The sequence below is a fragment of the Hetaerina americana genome, unplaced genomic scaffold, assembly GCF_022747635.1.
Source record: "Hetaerina americana unplaced genomic scaffold, ioHetAmer1.1.p SCAF_12, whole genome shotgun sequence".
Classification (NCBI taxonomy): Eukaryota; Metazoa; Arthropoda; class Insecta; order Odonata; family Calopterygidae; genus Hetaerina; species Hetaerina americana.
This window is the reverse complement of record NW_027286292.1, coordinates 36,977,489-36,991,207: the sequence shown is the minus strand read 5'-3', so window position 1 is coordinate 36,991,207 and position 13,719 is coordinate 36,977,489. Positions and strand designations below refer to the sequence as shown.

Below are 13,719 nucleotides of genomic sequence, written 5' to 3'. Positions count from 1 at the left end.
TGTGATGATCACAATTTTTATCCTTGTCCCTAAGAGCGATTTTAGACTTCTGATTTGGGGCTGAGTGGAAGGCATAAATGGAGATTGCATCATTTCTGCAGAGATATCGACTGGGGCATCCTTCATTGATCTTCAGCTGGCAATTCAACAGTGTAGAAACTATGAACTGTACACAATGCACCGCTGAGGCTGGAAAGCTTGTAGTGGGTAAGCTATTCAAGAATTGCTGGGCTTTTTTATAATAAAGTGTAGGGCAGCATGTAGGTAAAGTAGTGGATCTCTAAAGGCCTCTTTGCCAAATGATTTAGCTTTAAATGAAGTGAGGGTAAGTACTTGAGATACATTCAATAAGTCCACTTAAATGAATCAGAAAGCATTTAATGGAAAATTTTTAAATGGATTCCATAACACTAAGAAAACAATCACTGTTAAATATTCTAGTAACCATAATGTCAAGAAATCATTATCTGTGATAGTGGTTAACTGCCAAAGTTCAAAAAATCAAGTTATAAATATCTTTGCCTAGTTCAAGGCACAGCGGCAGATATAATTATTGAACCTGAGAACTAGCTATCCACTGATATCTCTGACAGTGTAATTTTTCCAAAATCCTTTTCTGTTTACAGAAATAAACATGGTAAATATAATTGGGAGCAGTGTCTTTAATGCAGTTTAAAACTCTTGCATTAGCAGGTTTGAGGAAATTCCAGATAACGGTTTGGAAAGTTTATGGTGTTCGATTCAAAGCTCTAATCCAAAAGAATCTATGTATGCACATTTTACAGGCTGCCAAACAATGAAGATAATTCAATACTAGAACTAAACTAGCAGTTCAAATGTTTCTCAACCCATAACAAAGATGGAGACATTAGAGTCCTTGGAGAATTCAAAATCCAATCTCATGATCAGAGAAAAATTATTTTTAAAACAGGGTGTAAAGAGAAAGATTCCTGTGAGTTGCAATTACATTATTTTATTTTGAACTCCATGCATCAACTCATCACTTCACCAACTAGGAGCGATAATGTTTCTGATTTATTGGCAATTATCAAAAAGTCTTCATTGTAGAACTATTAAAGGAATTAGTGGCCTTATAGCAGTAAATACTAAGTTTTTCCTAAATTGGGTTCAAAATAAGAAGCTCAAAAGAAAAGGGGACTACAATGGCTTAAAGCGTATCCTGGAGAGTCAATTTGCAAATTTAAAGAAAGATAGTAATCACCAAAATGCTATGATATGAGGAATCAGTTCCTTGACATCACATGCTCAGCAGTCAACAGGTTTATTCCAAGTAAATTCATAAAAGATTACATGGAACCTAGATAATGCAATGAGAATGTTAGATAATCATTAAGATGCCAAAGGCTAATTCACGCCATGATGAAAAATATGAGGAAAAATATCTCTAGCAACCAATGGAATGAGATCACTTATGATAAGATATCTAGGATGAATGCCAAGAAGGAATTTCTGAAAGAATCAAGAAAATTTAAAAAGATAAAAATTACCTGAAATTTTAAATGAAAGTCCAAAAACATTTTAATCCAATGCCTGAGAAGTTAAAGGAAATAAGTATACACATAGTTAACTCAAAAGCGATAAAGGAGAAAGAGTGATGAGCATTTTGGAAAAGACAAACTTCAAAAATGCCTTCTTTCAAAACATCTTCAGTGAATTCTCACTGACTGTATCTGATAGCAAACCAAATCATGCCTGCCAAACGATGCACAAAATTGAAATTTCATATAAGGGAATAGAAGGTTTGCTAGAAAATATTAACCCTAATAAATCCATTGTGCCTGATTTTATATTTTTTATATTTAAGGAAATAGCATCTGAAATGGTATGTACAACTTGAAATCATATTTAAGAATTCCATAGTAGATCACAAGATTCTCTGGACTAGACTAGACTGGAAAACGACTAATGTAACCCTATATTTAGAAACAGTGTCAAGGAAGAACCAAGCAATTACAGACCTATTTCCCTCTCATCCACATCATGTACGGTCAAACAGCATATAATTGTTAGTTTGATAGTGAGACACCTTGATAGTCAATAGTTAGTGATGAAATCCAGTATGGGTTTCAAAAGAGTAGGTCCTTAAGGAATAACTTGCACATTTTGATAATGGTATTTTTGGTTTTGGAGAGAGTAATGCTCCAGTGGAAGCAGTTTTTCTTGATTTTAAAAAAGCTTTTGACAAAGTATCTCTCAGTAAACTGCTCACAAAGCTAGTACCCTATGGCTTAGGTAAAAATATCCCAGGCTGGATTAAAGATTATTTCAATGGTCACACATCGATGGTTACAGTTTAGGTACAGCAGGAGTCACTTCTGGTAGTTCCCAGGTAAATGCTATCAAACCTCTATTATTTCTCTTTGGCATTAATGATATTAACTCTGAAGTTACAGTAAGATGCATTTATTTGTTGACAATGCTTTGATTTACAGAGATATCCATAATCCTGAGGATAAAATAGCTGTAGCAGATGACCTTAATGCTATATAACATTAGTGAAATGTTTGGCAGTTAGAATTAATTTTTTAAAAGAGCACAGTGATGAATTTTTGGATTAGGAGGGATTCTCTCCAAAATGTATTCTGCTTCAGGAATACCAAAATAGTAAGAATAGACTTAGCTAGTTTCTGCAATGTTACCCTTACATATGACGTTTCTGGGTTGAAACAATTTGGGGTGCATTTGAACAAGCTAACAAAAATTAGAATTTATATTAGAAGTATAGAGGAATTGTGATGAAAAGTTTAAAGATCATTGTTATCTTTCACTGCTTAGGCCTCAATTAGAATATGCTGGAATCCTCATGAAATTTGATTGATTGCCAAATTAGATTGTGTACAGCATAGAGTAGCTGGATTTGTGAAATAATTTTATGATAAACTGAAGAGTATATCAAAATTATTAGAGGAGCTAGGCTGGGCAACACTCATGGAGTGAAGTTTGAGTTACAGGTTAAATCTCACACATTAATTGGAAGGATGTCTCTTAAGTGATAATGCTGAAAATGTATACTAGCCTCATCATACTATGGTAGGAGAGATCACGTAAATAAAATTAGAGAGATTAAGTGTGGAGCAGATAGTTTTGTGATGCCATTTTCCCCATGAATGATGAGGGACAAAATAACATTACTTGACAGCACTAGGGGGAAAATATATTTTGTGTCAAAAGTAGTCTGGTATGTAATCACTTCTGCCACACACCCTAGCAGTGGCTAGCAGGGTACCATGTATGCATGTAGGTAGCCATAATTGTAGACAAGAAAGAGTATGTGACAAATACACTGATGTGTAAGGAAAATTGAATGGGTAGAAGAGTTTTGCTATTCAGGTGGACAGACCACCATTACAGGAAACAACAAGTTAGAGAGCAGAATGGCACAGGAAAAAATGGGATTCTGTCAAAAGAAAACATGAATAAAGGCAAAAAGTACTAGCCTAAATATTGAAAGTGGTCCATTAAAACTTTATTATAGAGTTCCCATTCCTAAAGCTCTGAGGTGTTGAGGAGAAGCAGAAAAAGAAAGAAGAAATAAAAATTTTATGATGCTAGACAATAAAGGTAAAAATAATATATGTGCAAAGAGTAACAAAGTACATGAAACAGTGGCAGAATGTGTCGTGCATCTCATAAAACTCTTTACCCATTATGAATTTAAAGACAAAATTTGGTACTATTTCCATGATTGTCTGGTGGGTAGATTATGTAGTGACATGATCAAGAAGTGCCTGCATAGGGAGCGGGAACTGACATTTAAGAAAGCTGTGCAATTGGGGACGCCATTAGAAGCAACAGATCATGACTCACCCACCCTAACTTTCCATTACAACAGAGCCTGGCCAACAAGAGCAGCTTGACTACAGGTGGCAATGTCTCCCTACTCCAGAGCTTCTTTCCACTGTTGGGAAACCAGCAACATTCATGCATCAGGAAGTCCCGGTACATGAGAAGAAGTACACTCTTTTTGCTTCCACAAAAGTGGTCACATTACTAATGTATGTAGATTAAGCAGTTACTTCAGTAATTACTGTGATAAGAAAGGGTATTTTGAAATGGTAAATAAATATAAAGACTTGGGTAAGCCAGTTCTGAATGTTTCCTTTCAAAGGAAGAAGAGGTCTTGCTGCTCAAAATCTTTGCTATGAATAAAGAGTGCAAAGTTTGTTCAGGATCACCAGCCTTCTGTAGAGAAAGGTAGCCAAAATGAGGACATTTCAGATTTGAATAGTTTATTTAACATGCAATATGTTGATGTGTCTTTGTATTAAGATTAATAACATCCAAGCAAAGAACCAAAATGTCCACAGTGGTGCATTGCCTTGGTAATTTCAGAGAATTTTAACAGTCATCTTTTAGACACATTCCCTAACAGTTGACTAAATTAATTTTGAGCTCATACAATAGCATTCAAATCAAGCCTGTCTGAAAAAAATCTGTGAATGTACAGCATAAAAATTTGTTGAAAAATCTTAATCTCTTTTGTAATTTCAAAAGAGGCTTATTCTGTAATATGGCATGACTGGACATAACAATGACAAGTCACTTGCAGTACCCCCATGAAGGCAAATAATGCAATTGAGGCTGGCATGTGTACATAAAACACTATCACAATGGTGGTTCTAAAACATTTCTACCAAGAATTCCTTCATATTTTCACAGACTCACTTGTTTATTATAAGGGAGAACCAGTTAAGCTTAAATTAAAGTCAACTGTCTAAGTTTTTCAAGCCTCAGCCAATCCCATTTTCATTTCCAATGAATGAAATGTTAGAAAATACCACTTGTGAGAACCAAGAAGGTGGAAGGATTGAAGACAGTTGAATATAAAGTTTCAACTCCTGTTCATAATAGTGGATTTGGGACTCTTATAGTCCTTGTGATTAAAAATTGGTCAGTTGAGAATGTGAGGGGATTTTAAAGTCTTACTGAACCAGTGCCTAGAACATGACCATCATCCTATCCCGAAAACGGAGGACTTATTCAACAGCTTGCAAAATTGGGGGACACCCAAAAATTGGTTTGTAGCAAGCATATGCTCAGGTTAGACTTGATGAAGCTTCTAAAAATATAAACACCATTAGTAACTATATGGGAATTTTTGCTTACAACATCATTCCATATGGATATCTTCAGCCCCAGTAATTTTCAAGAGAATAATGAAGCAATTATTTATTAGTTTAGCCAGATTAGGATAATTATAGCCTAGATTAAGTAACAAGAGTTAGATAGTAAGTGAATAAAATTGTCAGTTTTTCTGTAACTCTCTATAATACATCGGTCAAATACTTAGTAAAGAAAGTCTCCATGCCTCACTCAGCACTATTGAGGTTATTTTGAAGGCACTAGTCCATCAGTGTCCCTCAGCTCAAGATTTTTTCAGGCCTAGCTAACTACTTTGCTAAATGTGTACCTAAACTATCCTCTCTAATGACACCCCTGAATGAGTTGTTAAAAAAGGTGCACCATTTTTTTGGCATGTTGCTTGTAAAAAATTTATTGCAACAATCAAGCATGATCTTGTTATTGCACCTACGTTAGCTTAATATTAACCAAAGTTCTCACTTTAGTTGTATGCAGATAGTAGTTCTTATGGGTTAGGCAGCATTTTAATCCAAACGAAACCAGCAAACATGAAAAACCAATGAGTTTTGCATCAAAAGTATTAAATAAAATGGAGTTCAAATATTAAGCGGTTGACTAGGAAGTGAGTGCAACTTCATTTGGTTTAAAGAAAGAAAATCAGCATTTCTTTGTTCGGAAATTTACACTGATCATTGATCATAAGTCATTATTGTCAATCATTGGCTTCCTGGCCTATGCTGCCAGTAGATTACAGTATTGTGCTCTTCCCATATCTGCTAATGACTTTTTCATTGATGTGTTCACTCAAGGTGTTCAAGGTGAGAAAATCTATTCCATTGTGCTGCAGACTATTCCTCTACATTACCGTTAAATACCCAAGCATTAACTGAATCTATCAAAATATCAAGGGAGAAGAAAAATATTAGCTCTTTATTATGCTATTTTGCTATTTCTAAAAATGAATGGAGCAAGGCAAAAATGCACACCTTCATATCAACTTGCTAGTGATGGCCAAGTGGTAAGTACCATTAAAATCACTAAGAAATATTGAAAGTGTGCAGTTTTGAGCAAGGAAAATTTGGATTTAACATTAAATAAGTTTTTGTTAGCATGCAGCTCCATATAAGAAACACCTGCTAAAATAATATTCAATTGTACTTGATGAATAACAAGACTGAATTTATTTTTATTTATTGATCCTGAAGTAAAAAACTGTAAAGAAAAATCAAGCCAAACATGTTTATAATTCTAGTGGAAATAAAACCAGAAAACTATTTTTAGGGTAACCTGTGCTCATTAGGAATTACAGAGGAAAAAGCAAATACATAGAGGGTACGGTTTTGAATATCTTAAGCACTGTATTCTATTTAACTCTTTTATTCATAATCAACTTTACCAACACTGTCTCGTGTTTGGGGTACCCAGGTATCTGACTACCATCTTTTGCATGTTTTGATTATTTACATAGCTCAACTCTATTTCATGGTACATGTTCTAATGCATGGACATAAAAACCGGTACCGTATGTACATGATCCATTATAAAAGTAATTCACATGATTTTAGTGTGCTGCGACTATCCATGGCAGCACAGTAAAACCAGCAGGTAAATGTGTGGGCGGGTTTGCCCTTTCAAGGCAGCCGTTTGTCAGTTTGCACCAAGCAGCCTGAGTAGAAAAACATGCCTCTGTAAGAAGTGTTTTTTCCACTTTGTAACGGATGGACGCAAGCTGGATCGTTCACTTGAACAGTGATATGCCATCAAGTTTTGTTTGCAGCTTGGAAAGAATGCAACCACAAAATTCCAAATGCTTCAAGAGGCCTTCAAGGATGACAGCATTTCAAAGACATAGTCCAGGAGGTGGCACAAGGCGTTTAAGGAGGGCCGGTATGAGATCGCAAAGGAACCCTGTTCTGGACCCCCAACAATGGCCATAACAGACAAAAACATGAATCGTGTGCGCTAAGTTTTGCATTCTGACCGTCAATTGAGCATACAGCAAATTGCTGACACCCTACACATGTCCACATTTGCAGTACATGGGATAATGTGATTGGTCTGGAAATGTGCAAGGTCTGCACAAAGCTTATGCCAAAAGTGTTGCCATACATTCTTCATCGTTACCAACTGCCTGGCCCAGAGCACCACCCTAGTGGTCCCCCAACCCCCAATTTGGCTTAGTGAAACTTTTTTTTGTCTCCCCGACAGAAGACAGAACTGAAAGGAAAGCATTGGGAGACCGCGGAAAACATCCAAAAGCATGTTAAAATGTTCCTGAAAGACATTCCCGTCGAAGAGTTTCAGGGTGCCTTCCAGGTATGGCAGACAGGCCTCTGCAAATGTATTGATACAAGCGGAGAGTATTTTGAAGAATTTTAAGCATTTGTACAAGTATGATCAATAAATCTATTTTTCCCAGAGAAATAAATTAAGTTATGTGCATTACTTTCATGATGGACCATGTATTTTAGTATGGTATGCACTCGTTCAGCTAAAACTAAAGAAACTGTAAGACTCTAGCCTTATCAAAGTCTTATAAGATTTATGCAATATATACCATCAAAACTAGCCAAAAATGGCATAAAAATTTGATTGATTTGTGATTCCAGCAATGCAATCATAGGCAAGGCATTATTTATACTGGAAAAACAAGCAACTATCGAGAGAAAACCAAGAAGAAATATTCCTTAAAATTTTCAGTTCCATACTGAGGATGTGGTAGAAATATATATATGGATAATTTTTTCACTAAATTCCCTTTTTCCAAATACTTTCTTTTTTGGAAGTTAATGATTGTTAGTACTTTTTGGAACATTTCCAGCCATATATTACAAAACAATGGCGCTAGACAGGGCAAGAGAGAGCTGTTTTTAGATTTCACAAGAAAGAAAAGCCCTGCTCATATGTACCAAAAAATTAGGCAATGATTCTATTATCTACAGTGCATTCTGATTTGCTGTTCATGATAATGCTAAAACATAGCCCGGTATTATAATCAACATAGCGCTGGTGTTGGTACTATGCATCAGAGTATTAATGGCTGCTAATAATGTCCTCCCATGTATTCGATATTAGCCCTTTGGCTTCATACATTTCTTATTGTGAAACTAATAGTATTTTAATCAGAAAATGAACCAGCAGAATAAATTTATGTAGCAGCTGAGGGAAGAGCTTCCCAAACAAGTCATTGAGAGTAGATTTCAAAATGTGCAAATGATATTCCATTGTAATAATAAAAAAGCAATTGAAAGTGTTATCGCTCAGCATATTGCTTCTCTGGCTGGTCCTAATCATGAAAATCCCAGGGATACATATATTAGAACAAAAATTCCTAGCTCTTGCCAAATTTATGAATCAAACAATTATAAAAAGAGGCAACATGAGGAAAATTTGCAGCCAATGTCACCATCCAGTTTCTGATGAACATGTTGTAAATTTTCTGATGAACATGTTGTAAATTTAAAATGGTATTGGTGTATTGATCAATAAATGCTAATATTCAACAATTTACTGTTTGCTTCATTGTTAAGTATCACCATCCACTTATTTGAATCAATAAGAAAGAAGTAACAGTAACTATTAAATCACAATCACATTTTTTATGCAATGGTACTTGGGTACTCCAGAGATGGCTGAGATGTTGCTAACTTTAATAGCTTGCTATTTTGAGGGAAAAATAGCAAACATTTTTTCTAAGTGTTTTTTCCTTCAAAATTACTTAAGTAATGATGAATTAGAAATTCCAGCTGGAAAGTTTCATAAACAAATCTACCAATGTGAGCACCTTGATGCATGGTTATGAACATAAGGATTAATGCAGCTGGATAATGGCATTACTGTGCCTGAAAGTGCTGTGTTAGCCAATTAATTGACCTTCAATCTCAGTTGAATGTTAAAAAACTTACAAAACTTTATGACCTCACTATTGAGGTAAATGCCACTCCTTGGAATTGTGTCCATCTCATCAGCTGACAAAGGACACCACTCCTCTCTCCTAGGGAACAGTACCAGTTTAGGGCAAACCCATTCAGGGTTTCCTAGCTATTTGAGTTTAACACAAGCTGATCAAGAACAATCACCTCTCCATGCTGATATCCAGCCACAGAGAGGAAGCTGGTTAGTTGATTAAACTTGAAAGAATTTTATTGGTGAAAAATGATATACAGGTATTTTGCATTATCATATATTTAATCCTGGCATTTTTTTTATGATTATAAAATATTTTCAACTTTAGTAAAAGGTATTACTTTCTAAACTTCGTACTCACTATTTTATCCCAACTCACTTACCACGTTCTTAAAATAACTGTTTTTTATTGTTAATCTATATTACTTTTAGCATAATATCTGGAAGGCATTCATTTTTCTTTCAGTAAACCATTATTTTTGGTGGAGTATTTTCAAATATTCATAAAGGTTATTCCACATGATACTTAATATACCCTCTCTTTTATTAGATATAAGATTCAAGGGGGAAGGGGGTTGTGTGTAATTAATTTATCATTGTCATGAAAACTAATTGGAAACATAAAGGTGATTGGCTGATATTCACTCCTCCTCATCCTTCTCCCTGACTCAGAGCATTTTCAGAGCTCTAGCAGTGCTGTGTACACTGCCATACCATCATGTTGGGTCAATTTTGGAGGAAGTAGCGATTTCCTTGTGAAACCTATTTCCTTCCAATAAATTTTAATGTGACAAAATGACAAAGTAATATGAAATTTCAGGACAAAATAAACCATATAAGGATGAAGAGAATGACAGGTAACAGGATAGCTTTCAGGGCTGCTAAAAACAAATTCCATATAAAAATTCATGATGGCACTCTAACTGGTAGAATGACCAACATGCTATGGCACTGATATCCCTAAATGGTACATTGTATAAAAGTCAGTAACAAAACTACTCACATAAAAGACATTGGAAATCAAAGTTAATGGTGAAGATTTGATGCATTAGGAGTAATATATTTGGGTCTCTATTTAGTCCAGAAAAAATGTAATTTTATGTACTTTACCTTCTGTTGATGGAGATATAATTATGCTTTTTGTCTTTGGTCCTTCTCCAATTTTAGTCACAGCTGCAACACTGAATTCATATTGTCCGTGCTTATGCAATCCCTCAGCTTCATAGCTTGTATGCTGAGGTGACAAACTTCTTTTATACACCTTCATATCTGCGATGGCTCCAACTGAGCGCACATGAAGGTTATATGTTGTAATTATGCCATTGGCTTTTATTGGTGGGAGCCAACTCACTATCACTGATGTTCCAGAGCTAACAACTGACTTAATTCCTGCTGGAGCATCTGGAACTGTAAACAAGGATTTGTTATTGCTCTGCATTGATTACACTAGAATGATACTTGCATTAACGAAGCAAAGCAGTAAAGTAACATACCATCTTCTTCAGTGACACAGAACATTGGAGGGCTAGCCACCCCATCACCTACTCGGGTGTATGCCAAAACTTGGATACTATAGTTACTAAACTTCTCCAAACCATGTACAACCACAGATGAGGCTGTGGTAACCTTTGTTTCTGGTTTTAATGATGCTGCAAAAGATACATCTCTCATTTCTTCTTTCAGATAAAATCAATCAGTAATTCATATGAGCGATCTCTTTCAAATAAATCATATGTGGATTCCAACTAAATTATCAATTAAGCAACTAAATCTGATATTAGCTCTAAAAACTGCTGCAAAGCTTAAAGTAAAGTAGATTACAGTTAAGCCTTGATTATCTGGCCCTAAATTGCCTGCATCTGCTCTTCTATTCCTGATGACTAATTCAACATGAATGTGCTTGGCAGATTCCTACTTAAATTAGAAGTTAACAATGAAAATGAAGGAATTAAATTGTCAAGGGTAATTCAGAATTACTAGTTTCTTCTTTCATACGAAGGAGCAAAATTTTATTAGTGCAACTGGAAATGAATAGATTCATAAAGGAAATTAAATGTCAGCAACATTTCACCTTTAAAAAAGAAATTTATGACTGGTATTTTTACAATCCAGTTGGATTGTTTTACAAAGCTAGAAGTCAATGTGCAAGACTTTAAAAAACAGTTTCAAACACAAATTTAAAATTTCTAATTTGCATTCTATTCAATATAGGAAAATAAAAAGTGCTAAAAAATAAAATAACATCAACAGACCTTATGTGTGCAAATTTTAAGGGCTTGTAAACTGACTAGTAGCTTTGGGAAACAGTCCCCTGGTATTCGATGAGGCATGAAAGTAGATGGTATGGCTGCAATAAACCAAGCCAGGTAACTACAATTTTGGTAAATTTGTAGAATAGGCAAAATGCAAACAGGCTAAAAAAAAGTGTGCCAAGGATTGTGCCAGTGAATGGTCTCACTGGATGTTTTACAACTAAAATCTCCTCCTGTCAGAACATCTAAAAGAGAAGAAATAGCACAACAAATATCTAGCAAGAGGAAAAAAAGACAAGTGTACTATAAAGTGCTGTAAAAATTAATTTTCCATTGAATCAGAGGAATATTTAACAAACATAAGAAATATTGACAAAAATATTTCCTTAGGCTTATTTTAGTTTTGAGGCATTAAAAAATCTAAATTAAGGCATGTTACATATAAACAGACCAAGATTGAAGCATTCTGAATCTTTGCTCATAAAATGTATAAAAGGCAGATGTACAATACACTTGTGGACTACAGTACTTCAAAGTGCTTTTTAATATAGGTATTAGAAAATTTATATAGCAATTCTACACTAATCTAGCAAATACAAAAAAGGTCTCAGTTCTAAATTTAAAAATCTATTTAGGCTATTAAACTAGTTACATGACAGAAAATTCATTGATAAACAGAAACAAATGTTGTTACAAGTTCAAATGACTAAATTGATTCTAAATGCAAGAGCTGCTAAAATCAACAATAAAAAAGGTGCAAAATAAGTTACTGCAATTGTTTATTAACTTTAAAATTAATCTGCTTGAGCTTGAAGATTAGGATGTTTGCCACCTTAAGTGATGTATCTTCCATTCATCTTGTTTTCTGAGGGCCTTGGGTGAAGGATAAAGGTAAAGATGTCTTACTGCTTCTGAGAAACAAATCCCATTTATTTTGATAAAAATTTATCGTTAAACAATTGTATAAGGTGACAGTGCTTCAACGGTCACTGTGCCAAAAACTTTGTATGCCAAGTGGATGTAAAGTGAAATGATGAACACCCATAATATAGTAAAAAAATATTCAAAGACCATTTTAGAAGTGCATCAAGTACCAGAAAAAGGTTATTAATGTGGTTTCAACATATTCATTTTAAAAAAGTAATCTATACATATTACTGATGATTCAAACCGAACTCAATGTATGCAGCAAAATTTTCAGGGAAAAAAATCAATAGATTCCTTTCCAATTCCCATCCTCCTTTTCAGAAATATTCTAAAAATGCATCAAGCAAAAACCATTGCTCAGTGTTTAACCTTCTGCATTCTCCATAGCAGGAGAACAAAGAACTTTTTGTAGATACATGTAATAATACCATCTACTATATTGCCCAGAAACAGCATATTGCGCCAGAATCATGATCTTTCTTTTTGATGCTGGATTAACACATCCAAACAAAGCATTGAAAAATTAAATTAGAGAAGATATTTCAAATTCCAAAAAAATATATGGGCAAAATCTTAGAGGGTTTCATTTATTGGTTTTTTTCTCCAGTGGATCTTCTGGCCCACTTAAGAACTCTCTTATAGTGGAAGAGTAGGGTGCACAATAGTAGAAGGGAGGCTTTTGCAGGAATGAATGTTTTTTGATGAAGAACCAGTAAATATGTAAATATTTTGGGTATCCCTCAGGGACCTAGGCATCAATATTTGGTATAGACATGTAGAGTAATCTTAAAGAGAAATCGCCACTAAACGGCTTGTGGTGATTACATTCAATGGATCTGCAGCAAACCCCAAGGGGCACTGCTATGGAGATTAGCTTGCTTGAAGAAGCTTGTGCGCACATTTCAATGGCTTGTAGGTCTTATGTACTTTTATGAGCTGCCCTTTCACCATCCTACATGACATTAGAAAGCATGACACAAAGTACTATTGCTAACTCAGGTTCAATTGAATGAGAGACAGCTGGAATCATTTCTTTTCCTTCCTAGTGAGTATTCATTCTACTTTATTCAAAACTGATACGGAAATTCTCACCAACGATCGACAAAGTCTTCCCAGCATGGGGATTACCAGAGATTTCTGTTAATGCTCAGTAGATCTAATAACAATGGCAAGATGAGTTTTCATTTTCAAAGGTTAATGGGCACAGATAACATTGTCTATATTTACATCTCTTTTCCGATACCAATGGAGGAACTACCTCAGAAGATTTTCATCATATTCAATTCTGTGAGGTTTACCATAAGAAATTCATCCTTAAATCTAAGAAAATGTAAACCTGTCACTCAACAACAGCTGCAAAAAACTTCCTTAAAATTTAGAGATATTCATTAAGTGGCACAAAAGGATAGATGCTTTGAGAATATGAAAATGCCCCATTTTCAATGGTCAATGCATGATAAATAGTATGGAAGCTCGTATTTTAAATAATCAAAGATGCTTGTTTACTTGGGAAAAAGAATCAACATTCCAA

The 13,719-nt window shown here is 34.7% G+C and overlaps 1 protein-coding gene across 1 annotated transcript in view; it reads right to left on the bottom strand.

Moving 5' to 3' along the window:
* Window positions 1-13,719, bottom strand: part of LOC139685913 (cell adhesion molecule Dscam2-like) — a 680,584-nt gene that overhangs the window by 69,727 nt on the left and 597,138 nt on the right. The window contains exons 22-23 of the mRNA XM_071583048.1: window positions 10,503-10,658; window positions 10,120-10,416 (exon numbers count right to left, since the gene is read on the bottom strand). Coding sequence (XP_071439149.1) covers window positions 10,120-10,416; window positions 10,503-10,658 — 453 coding nt within the window. The remainder of the gene's footprint in view (window positions 1-10,119; window positions 10,417-10,502; window positions 10,659-13,719) is intronic.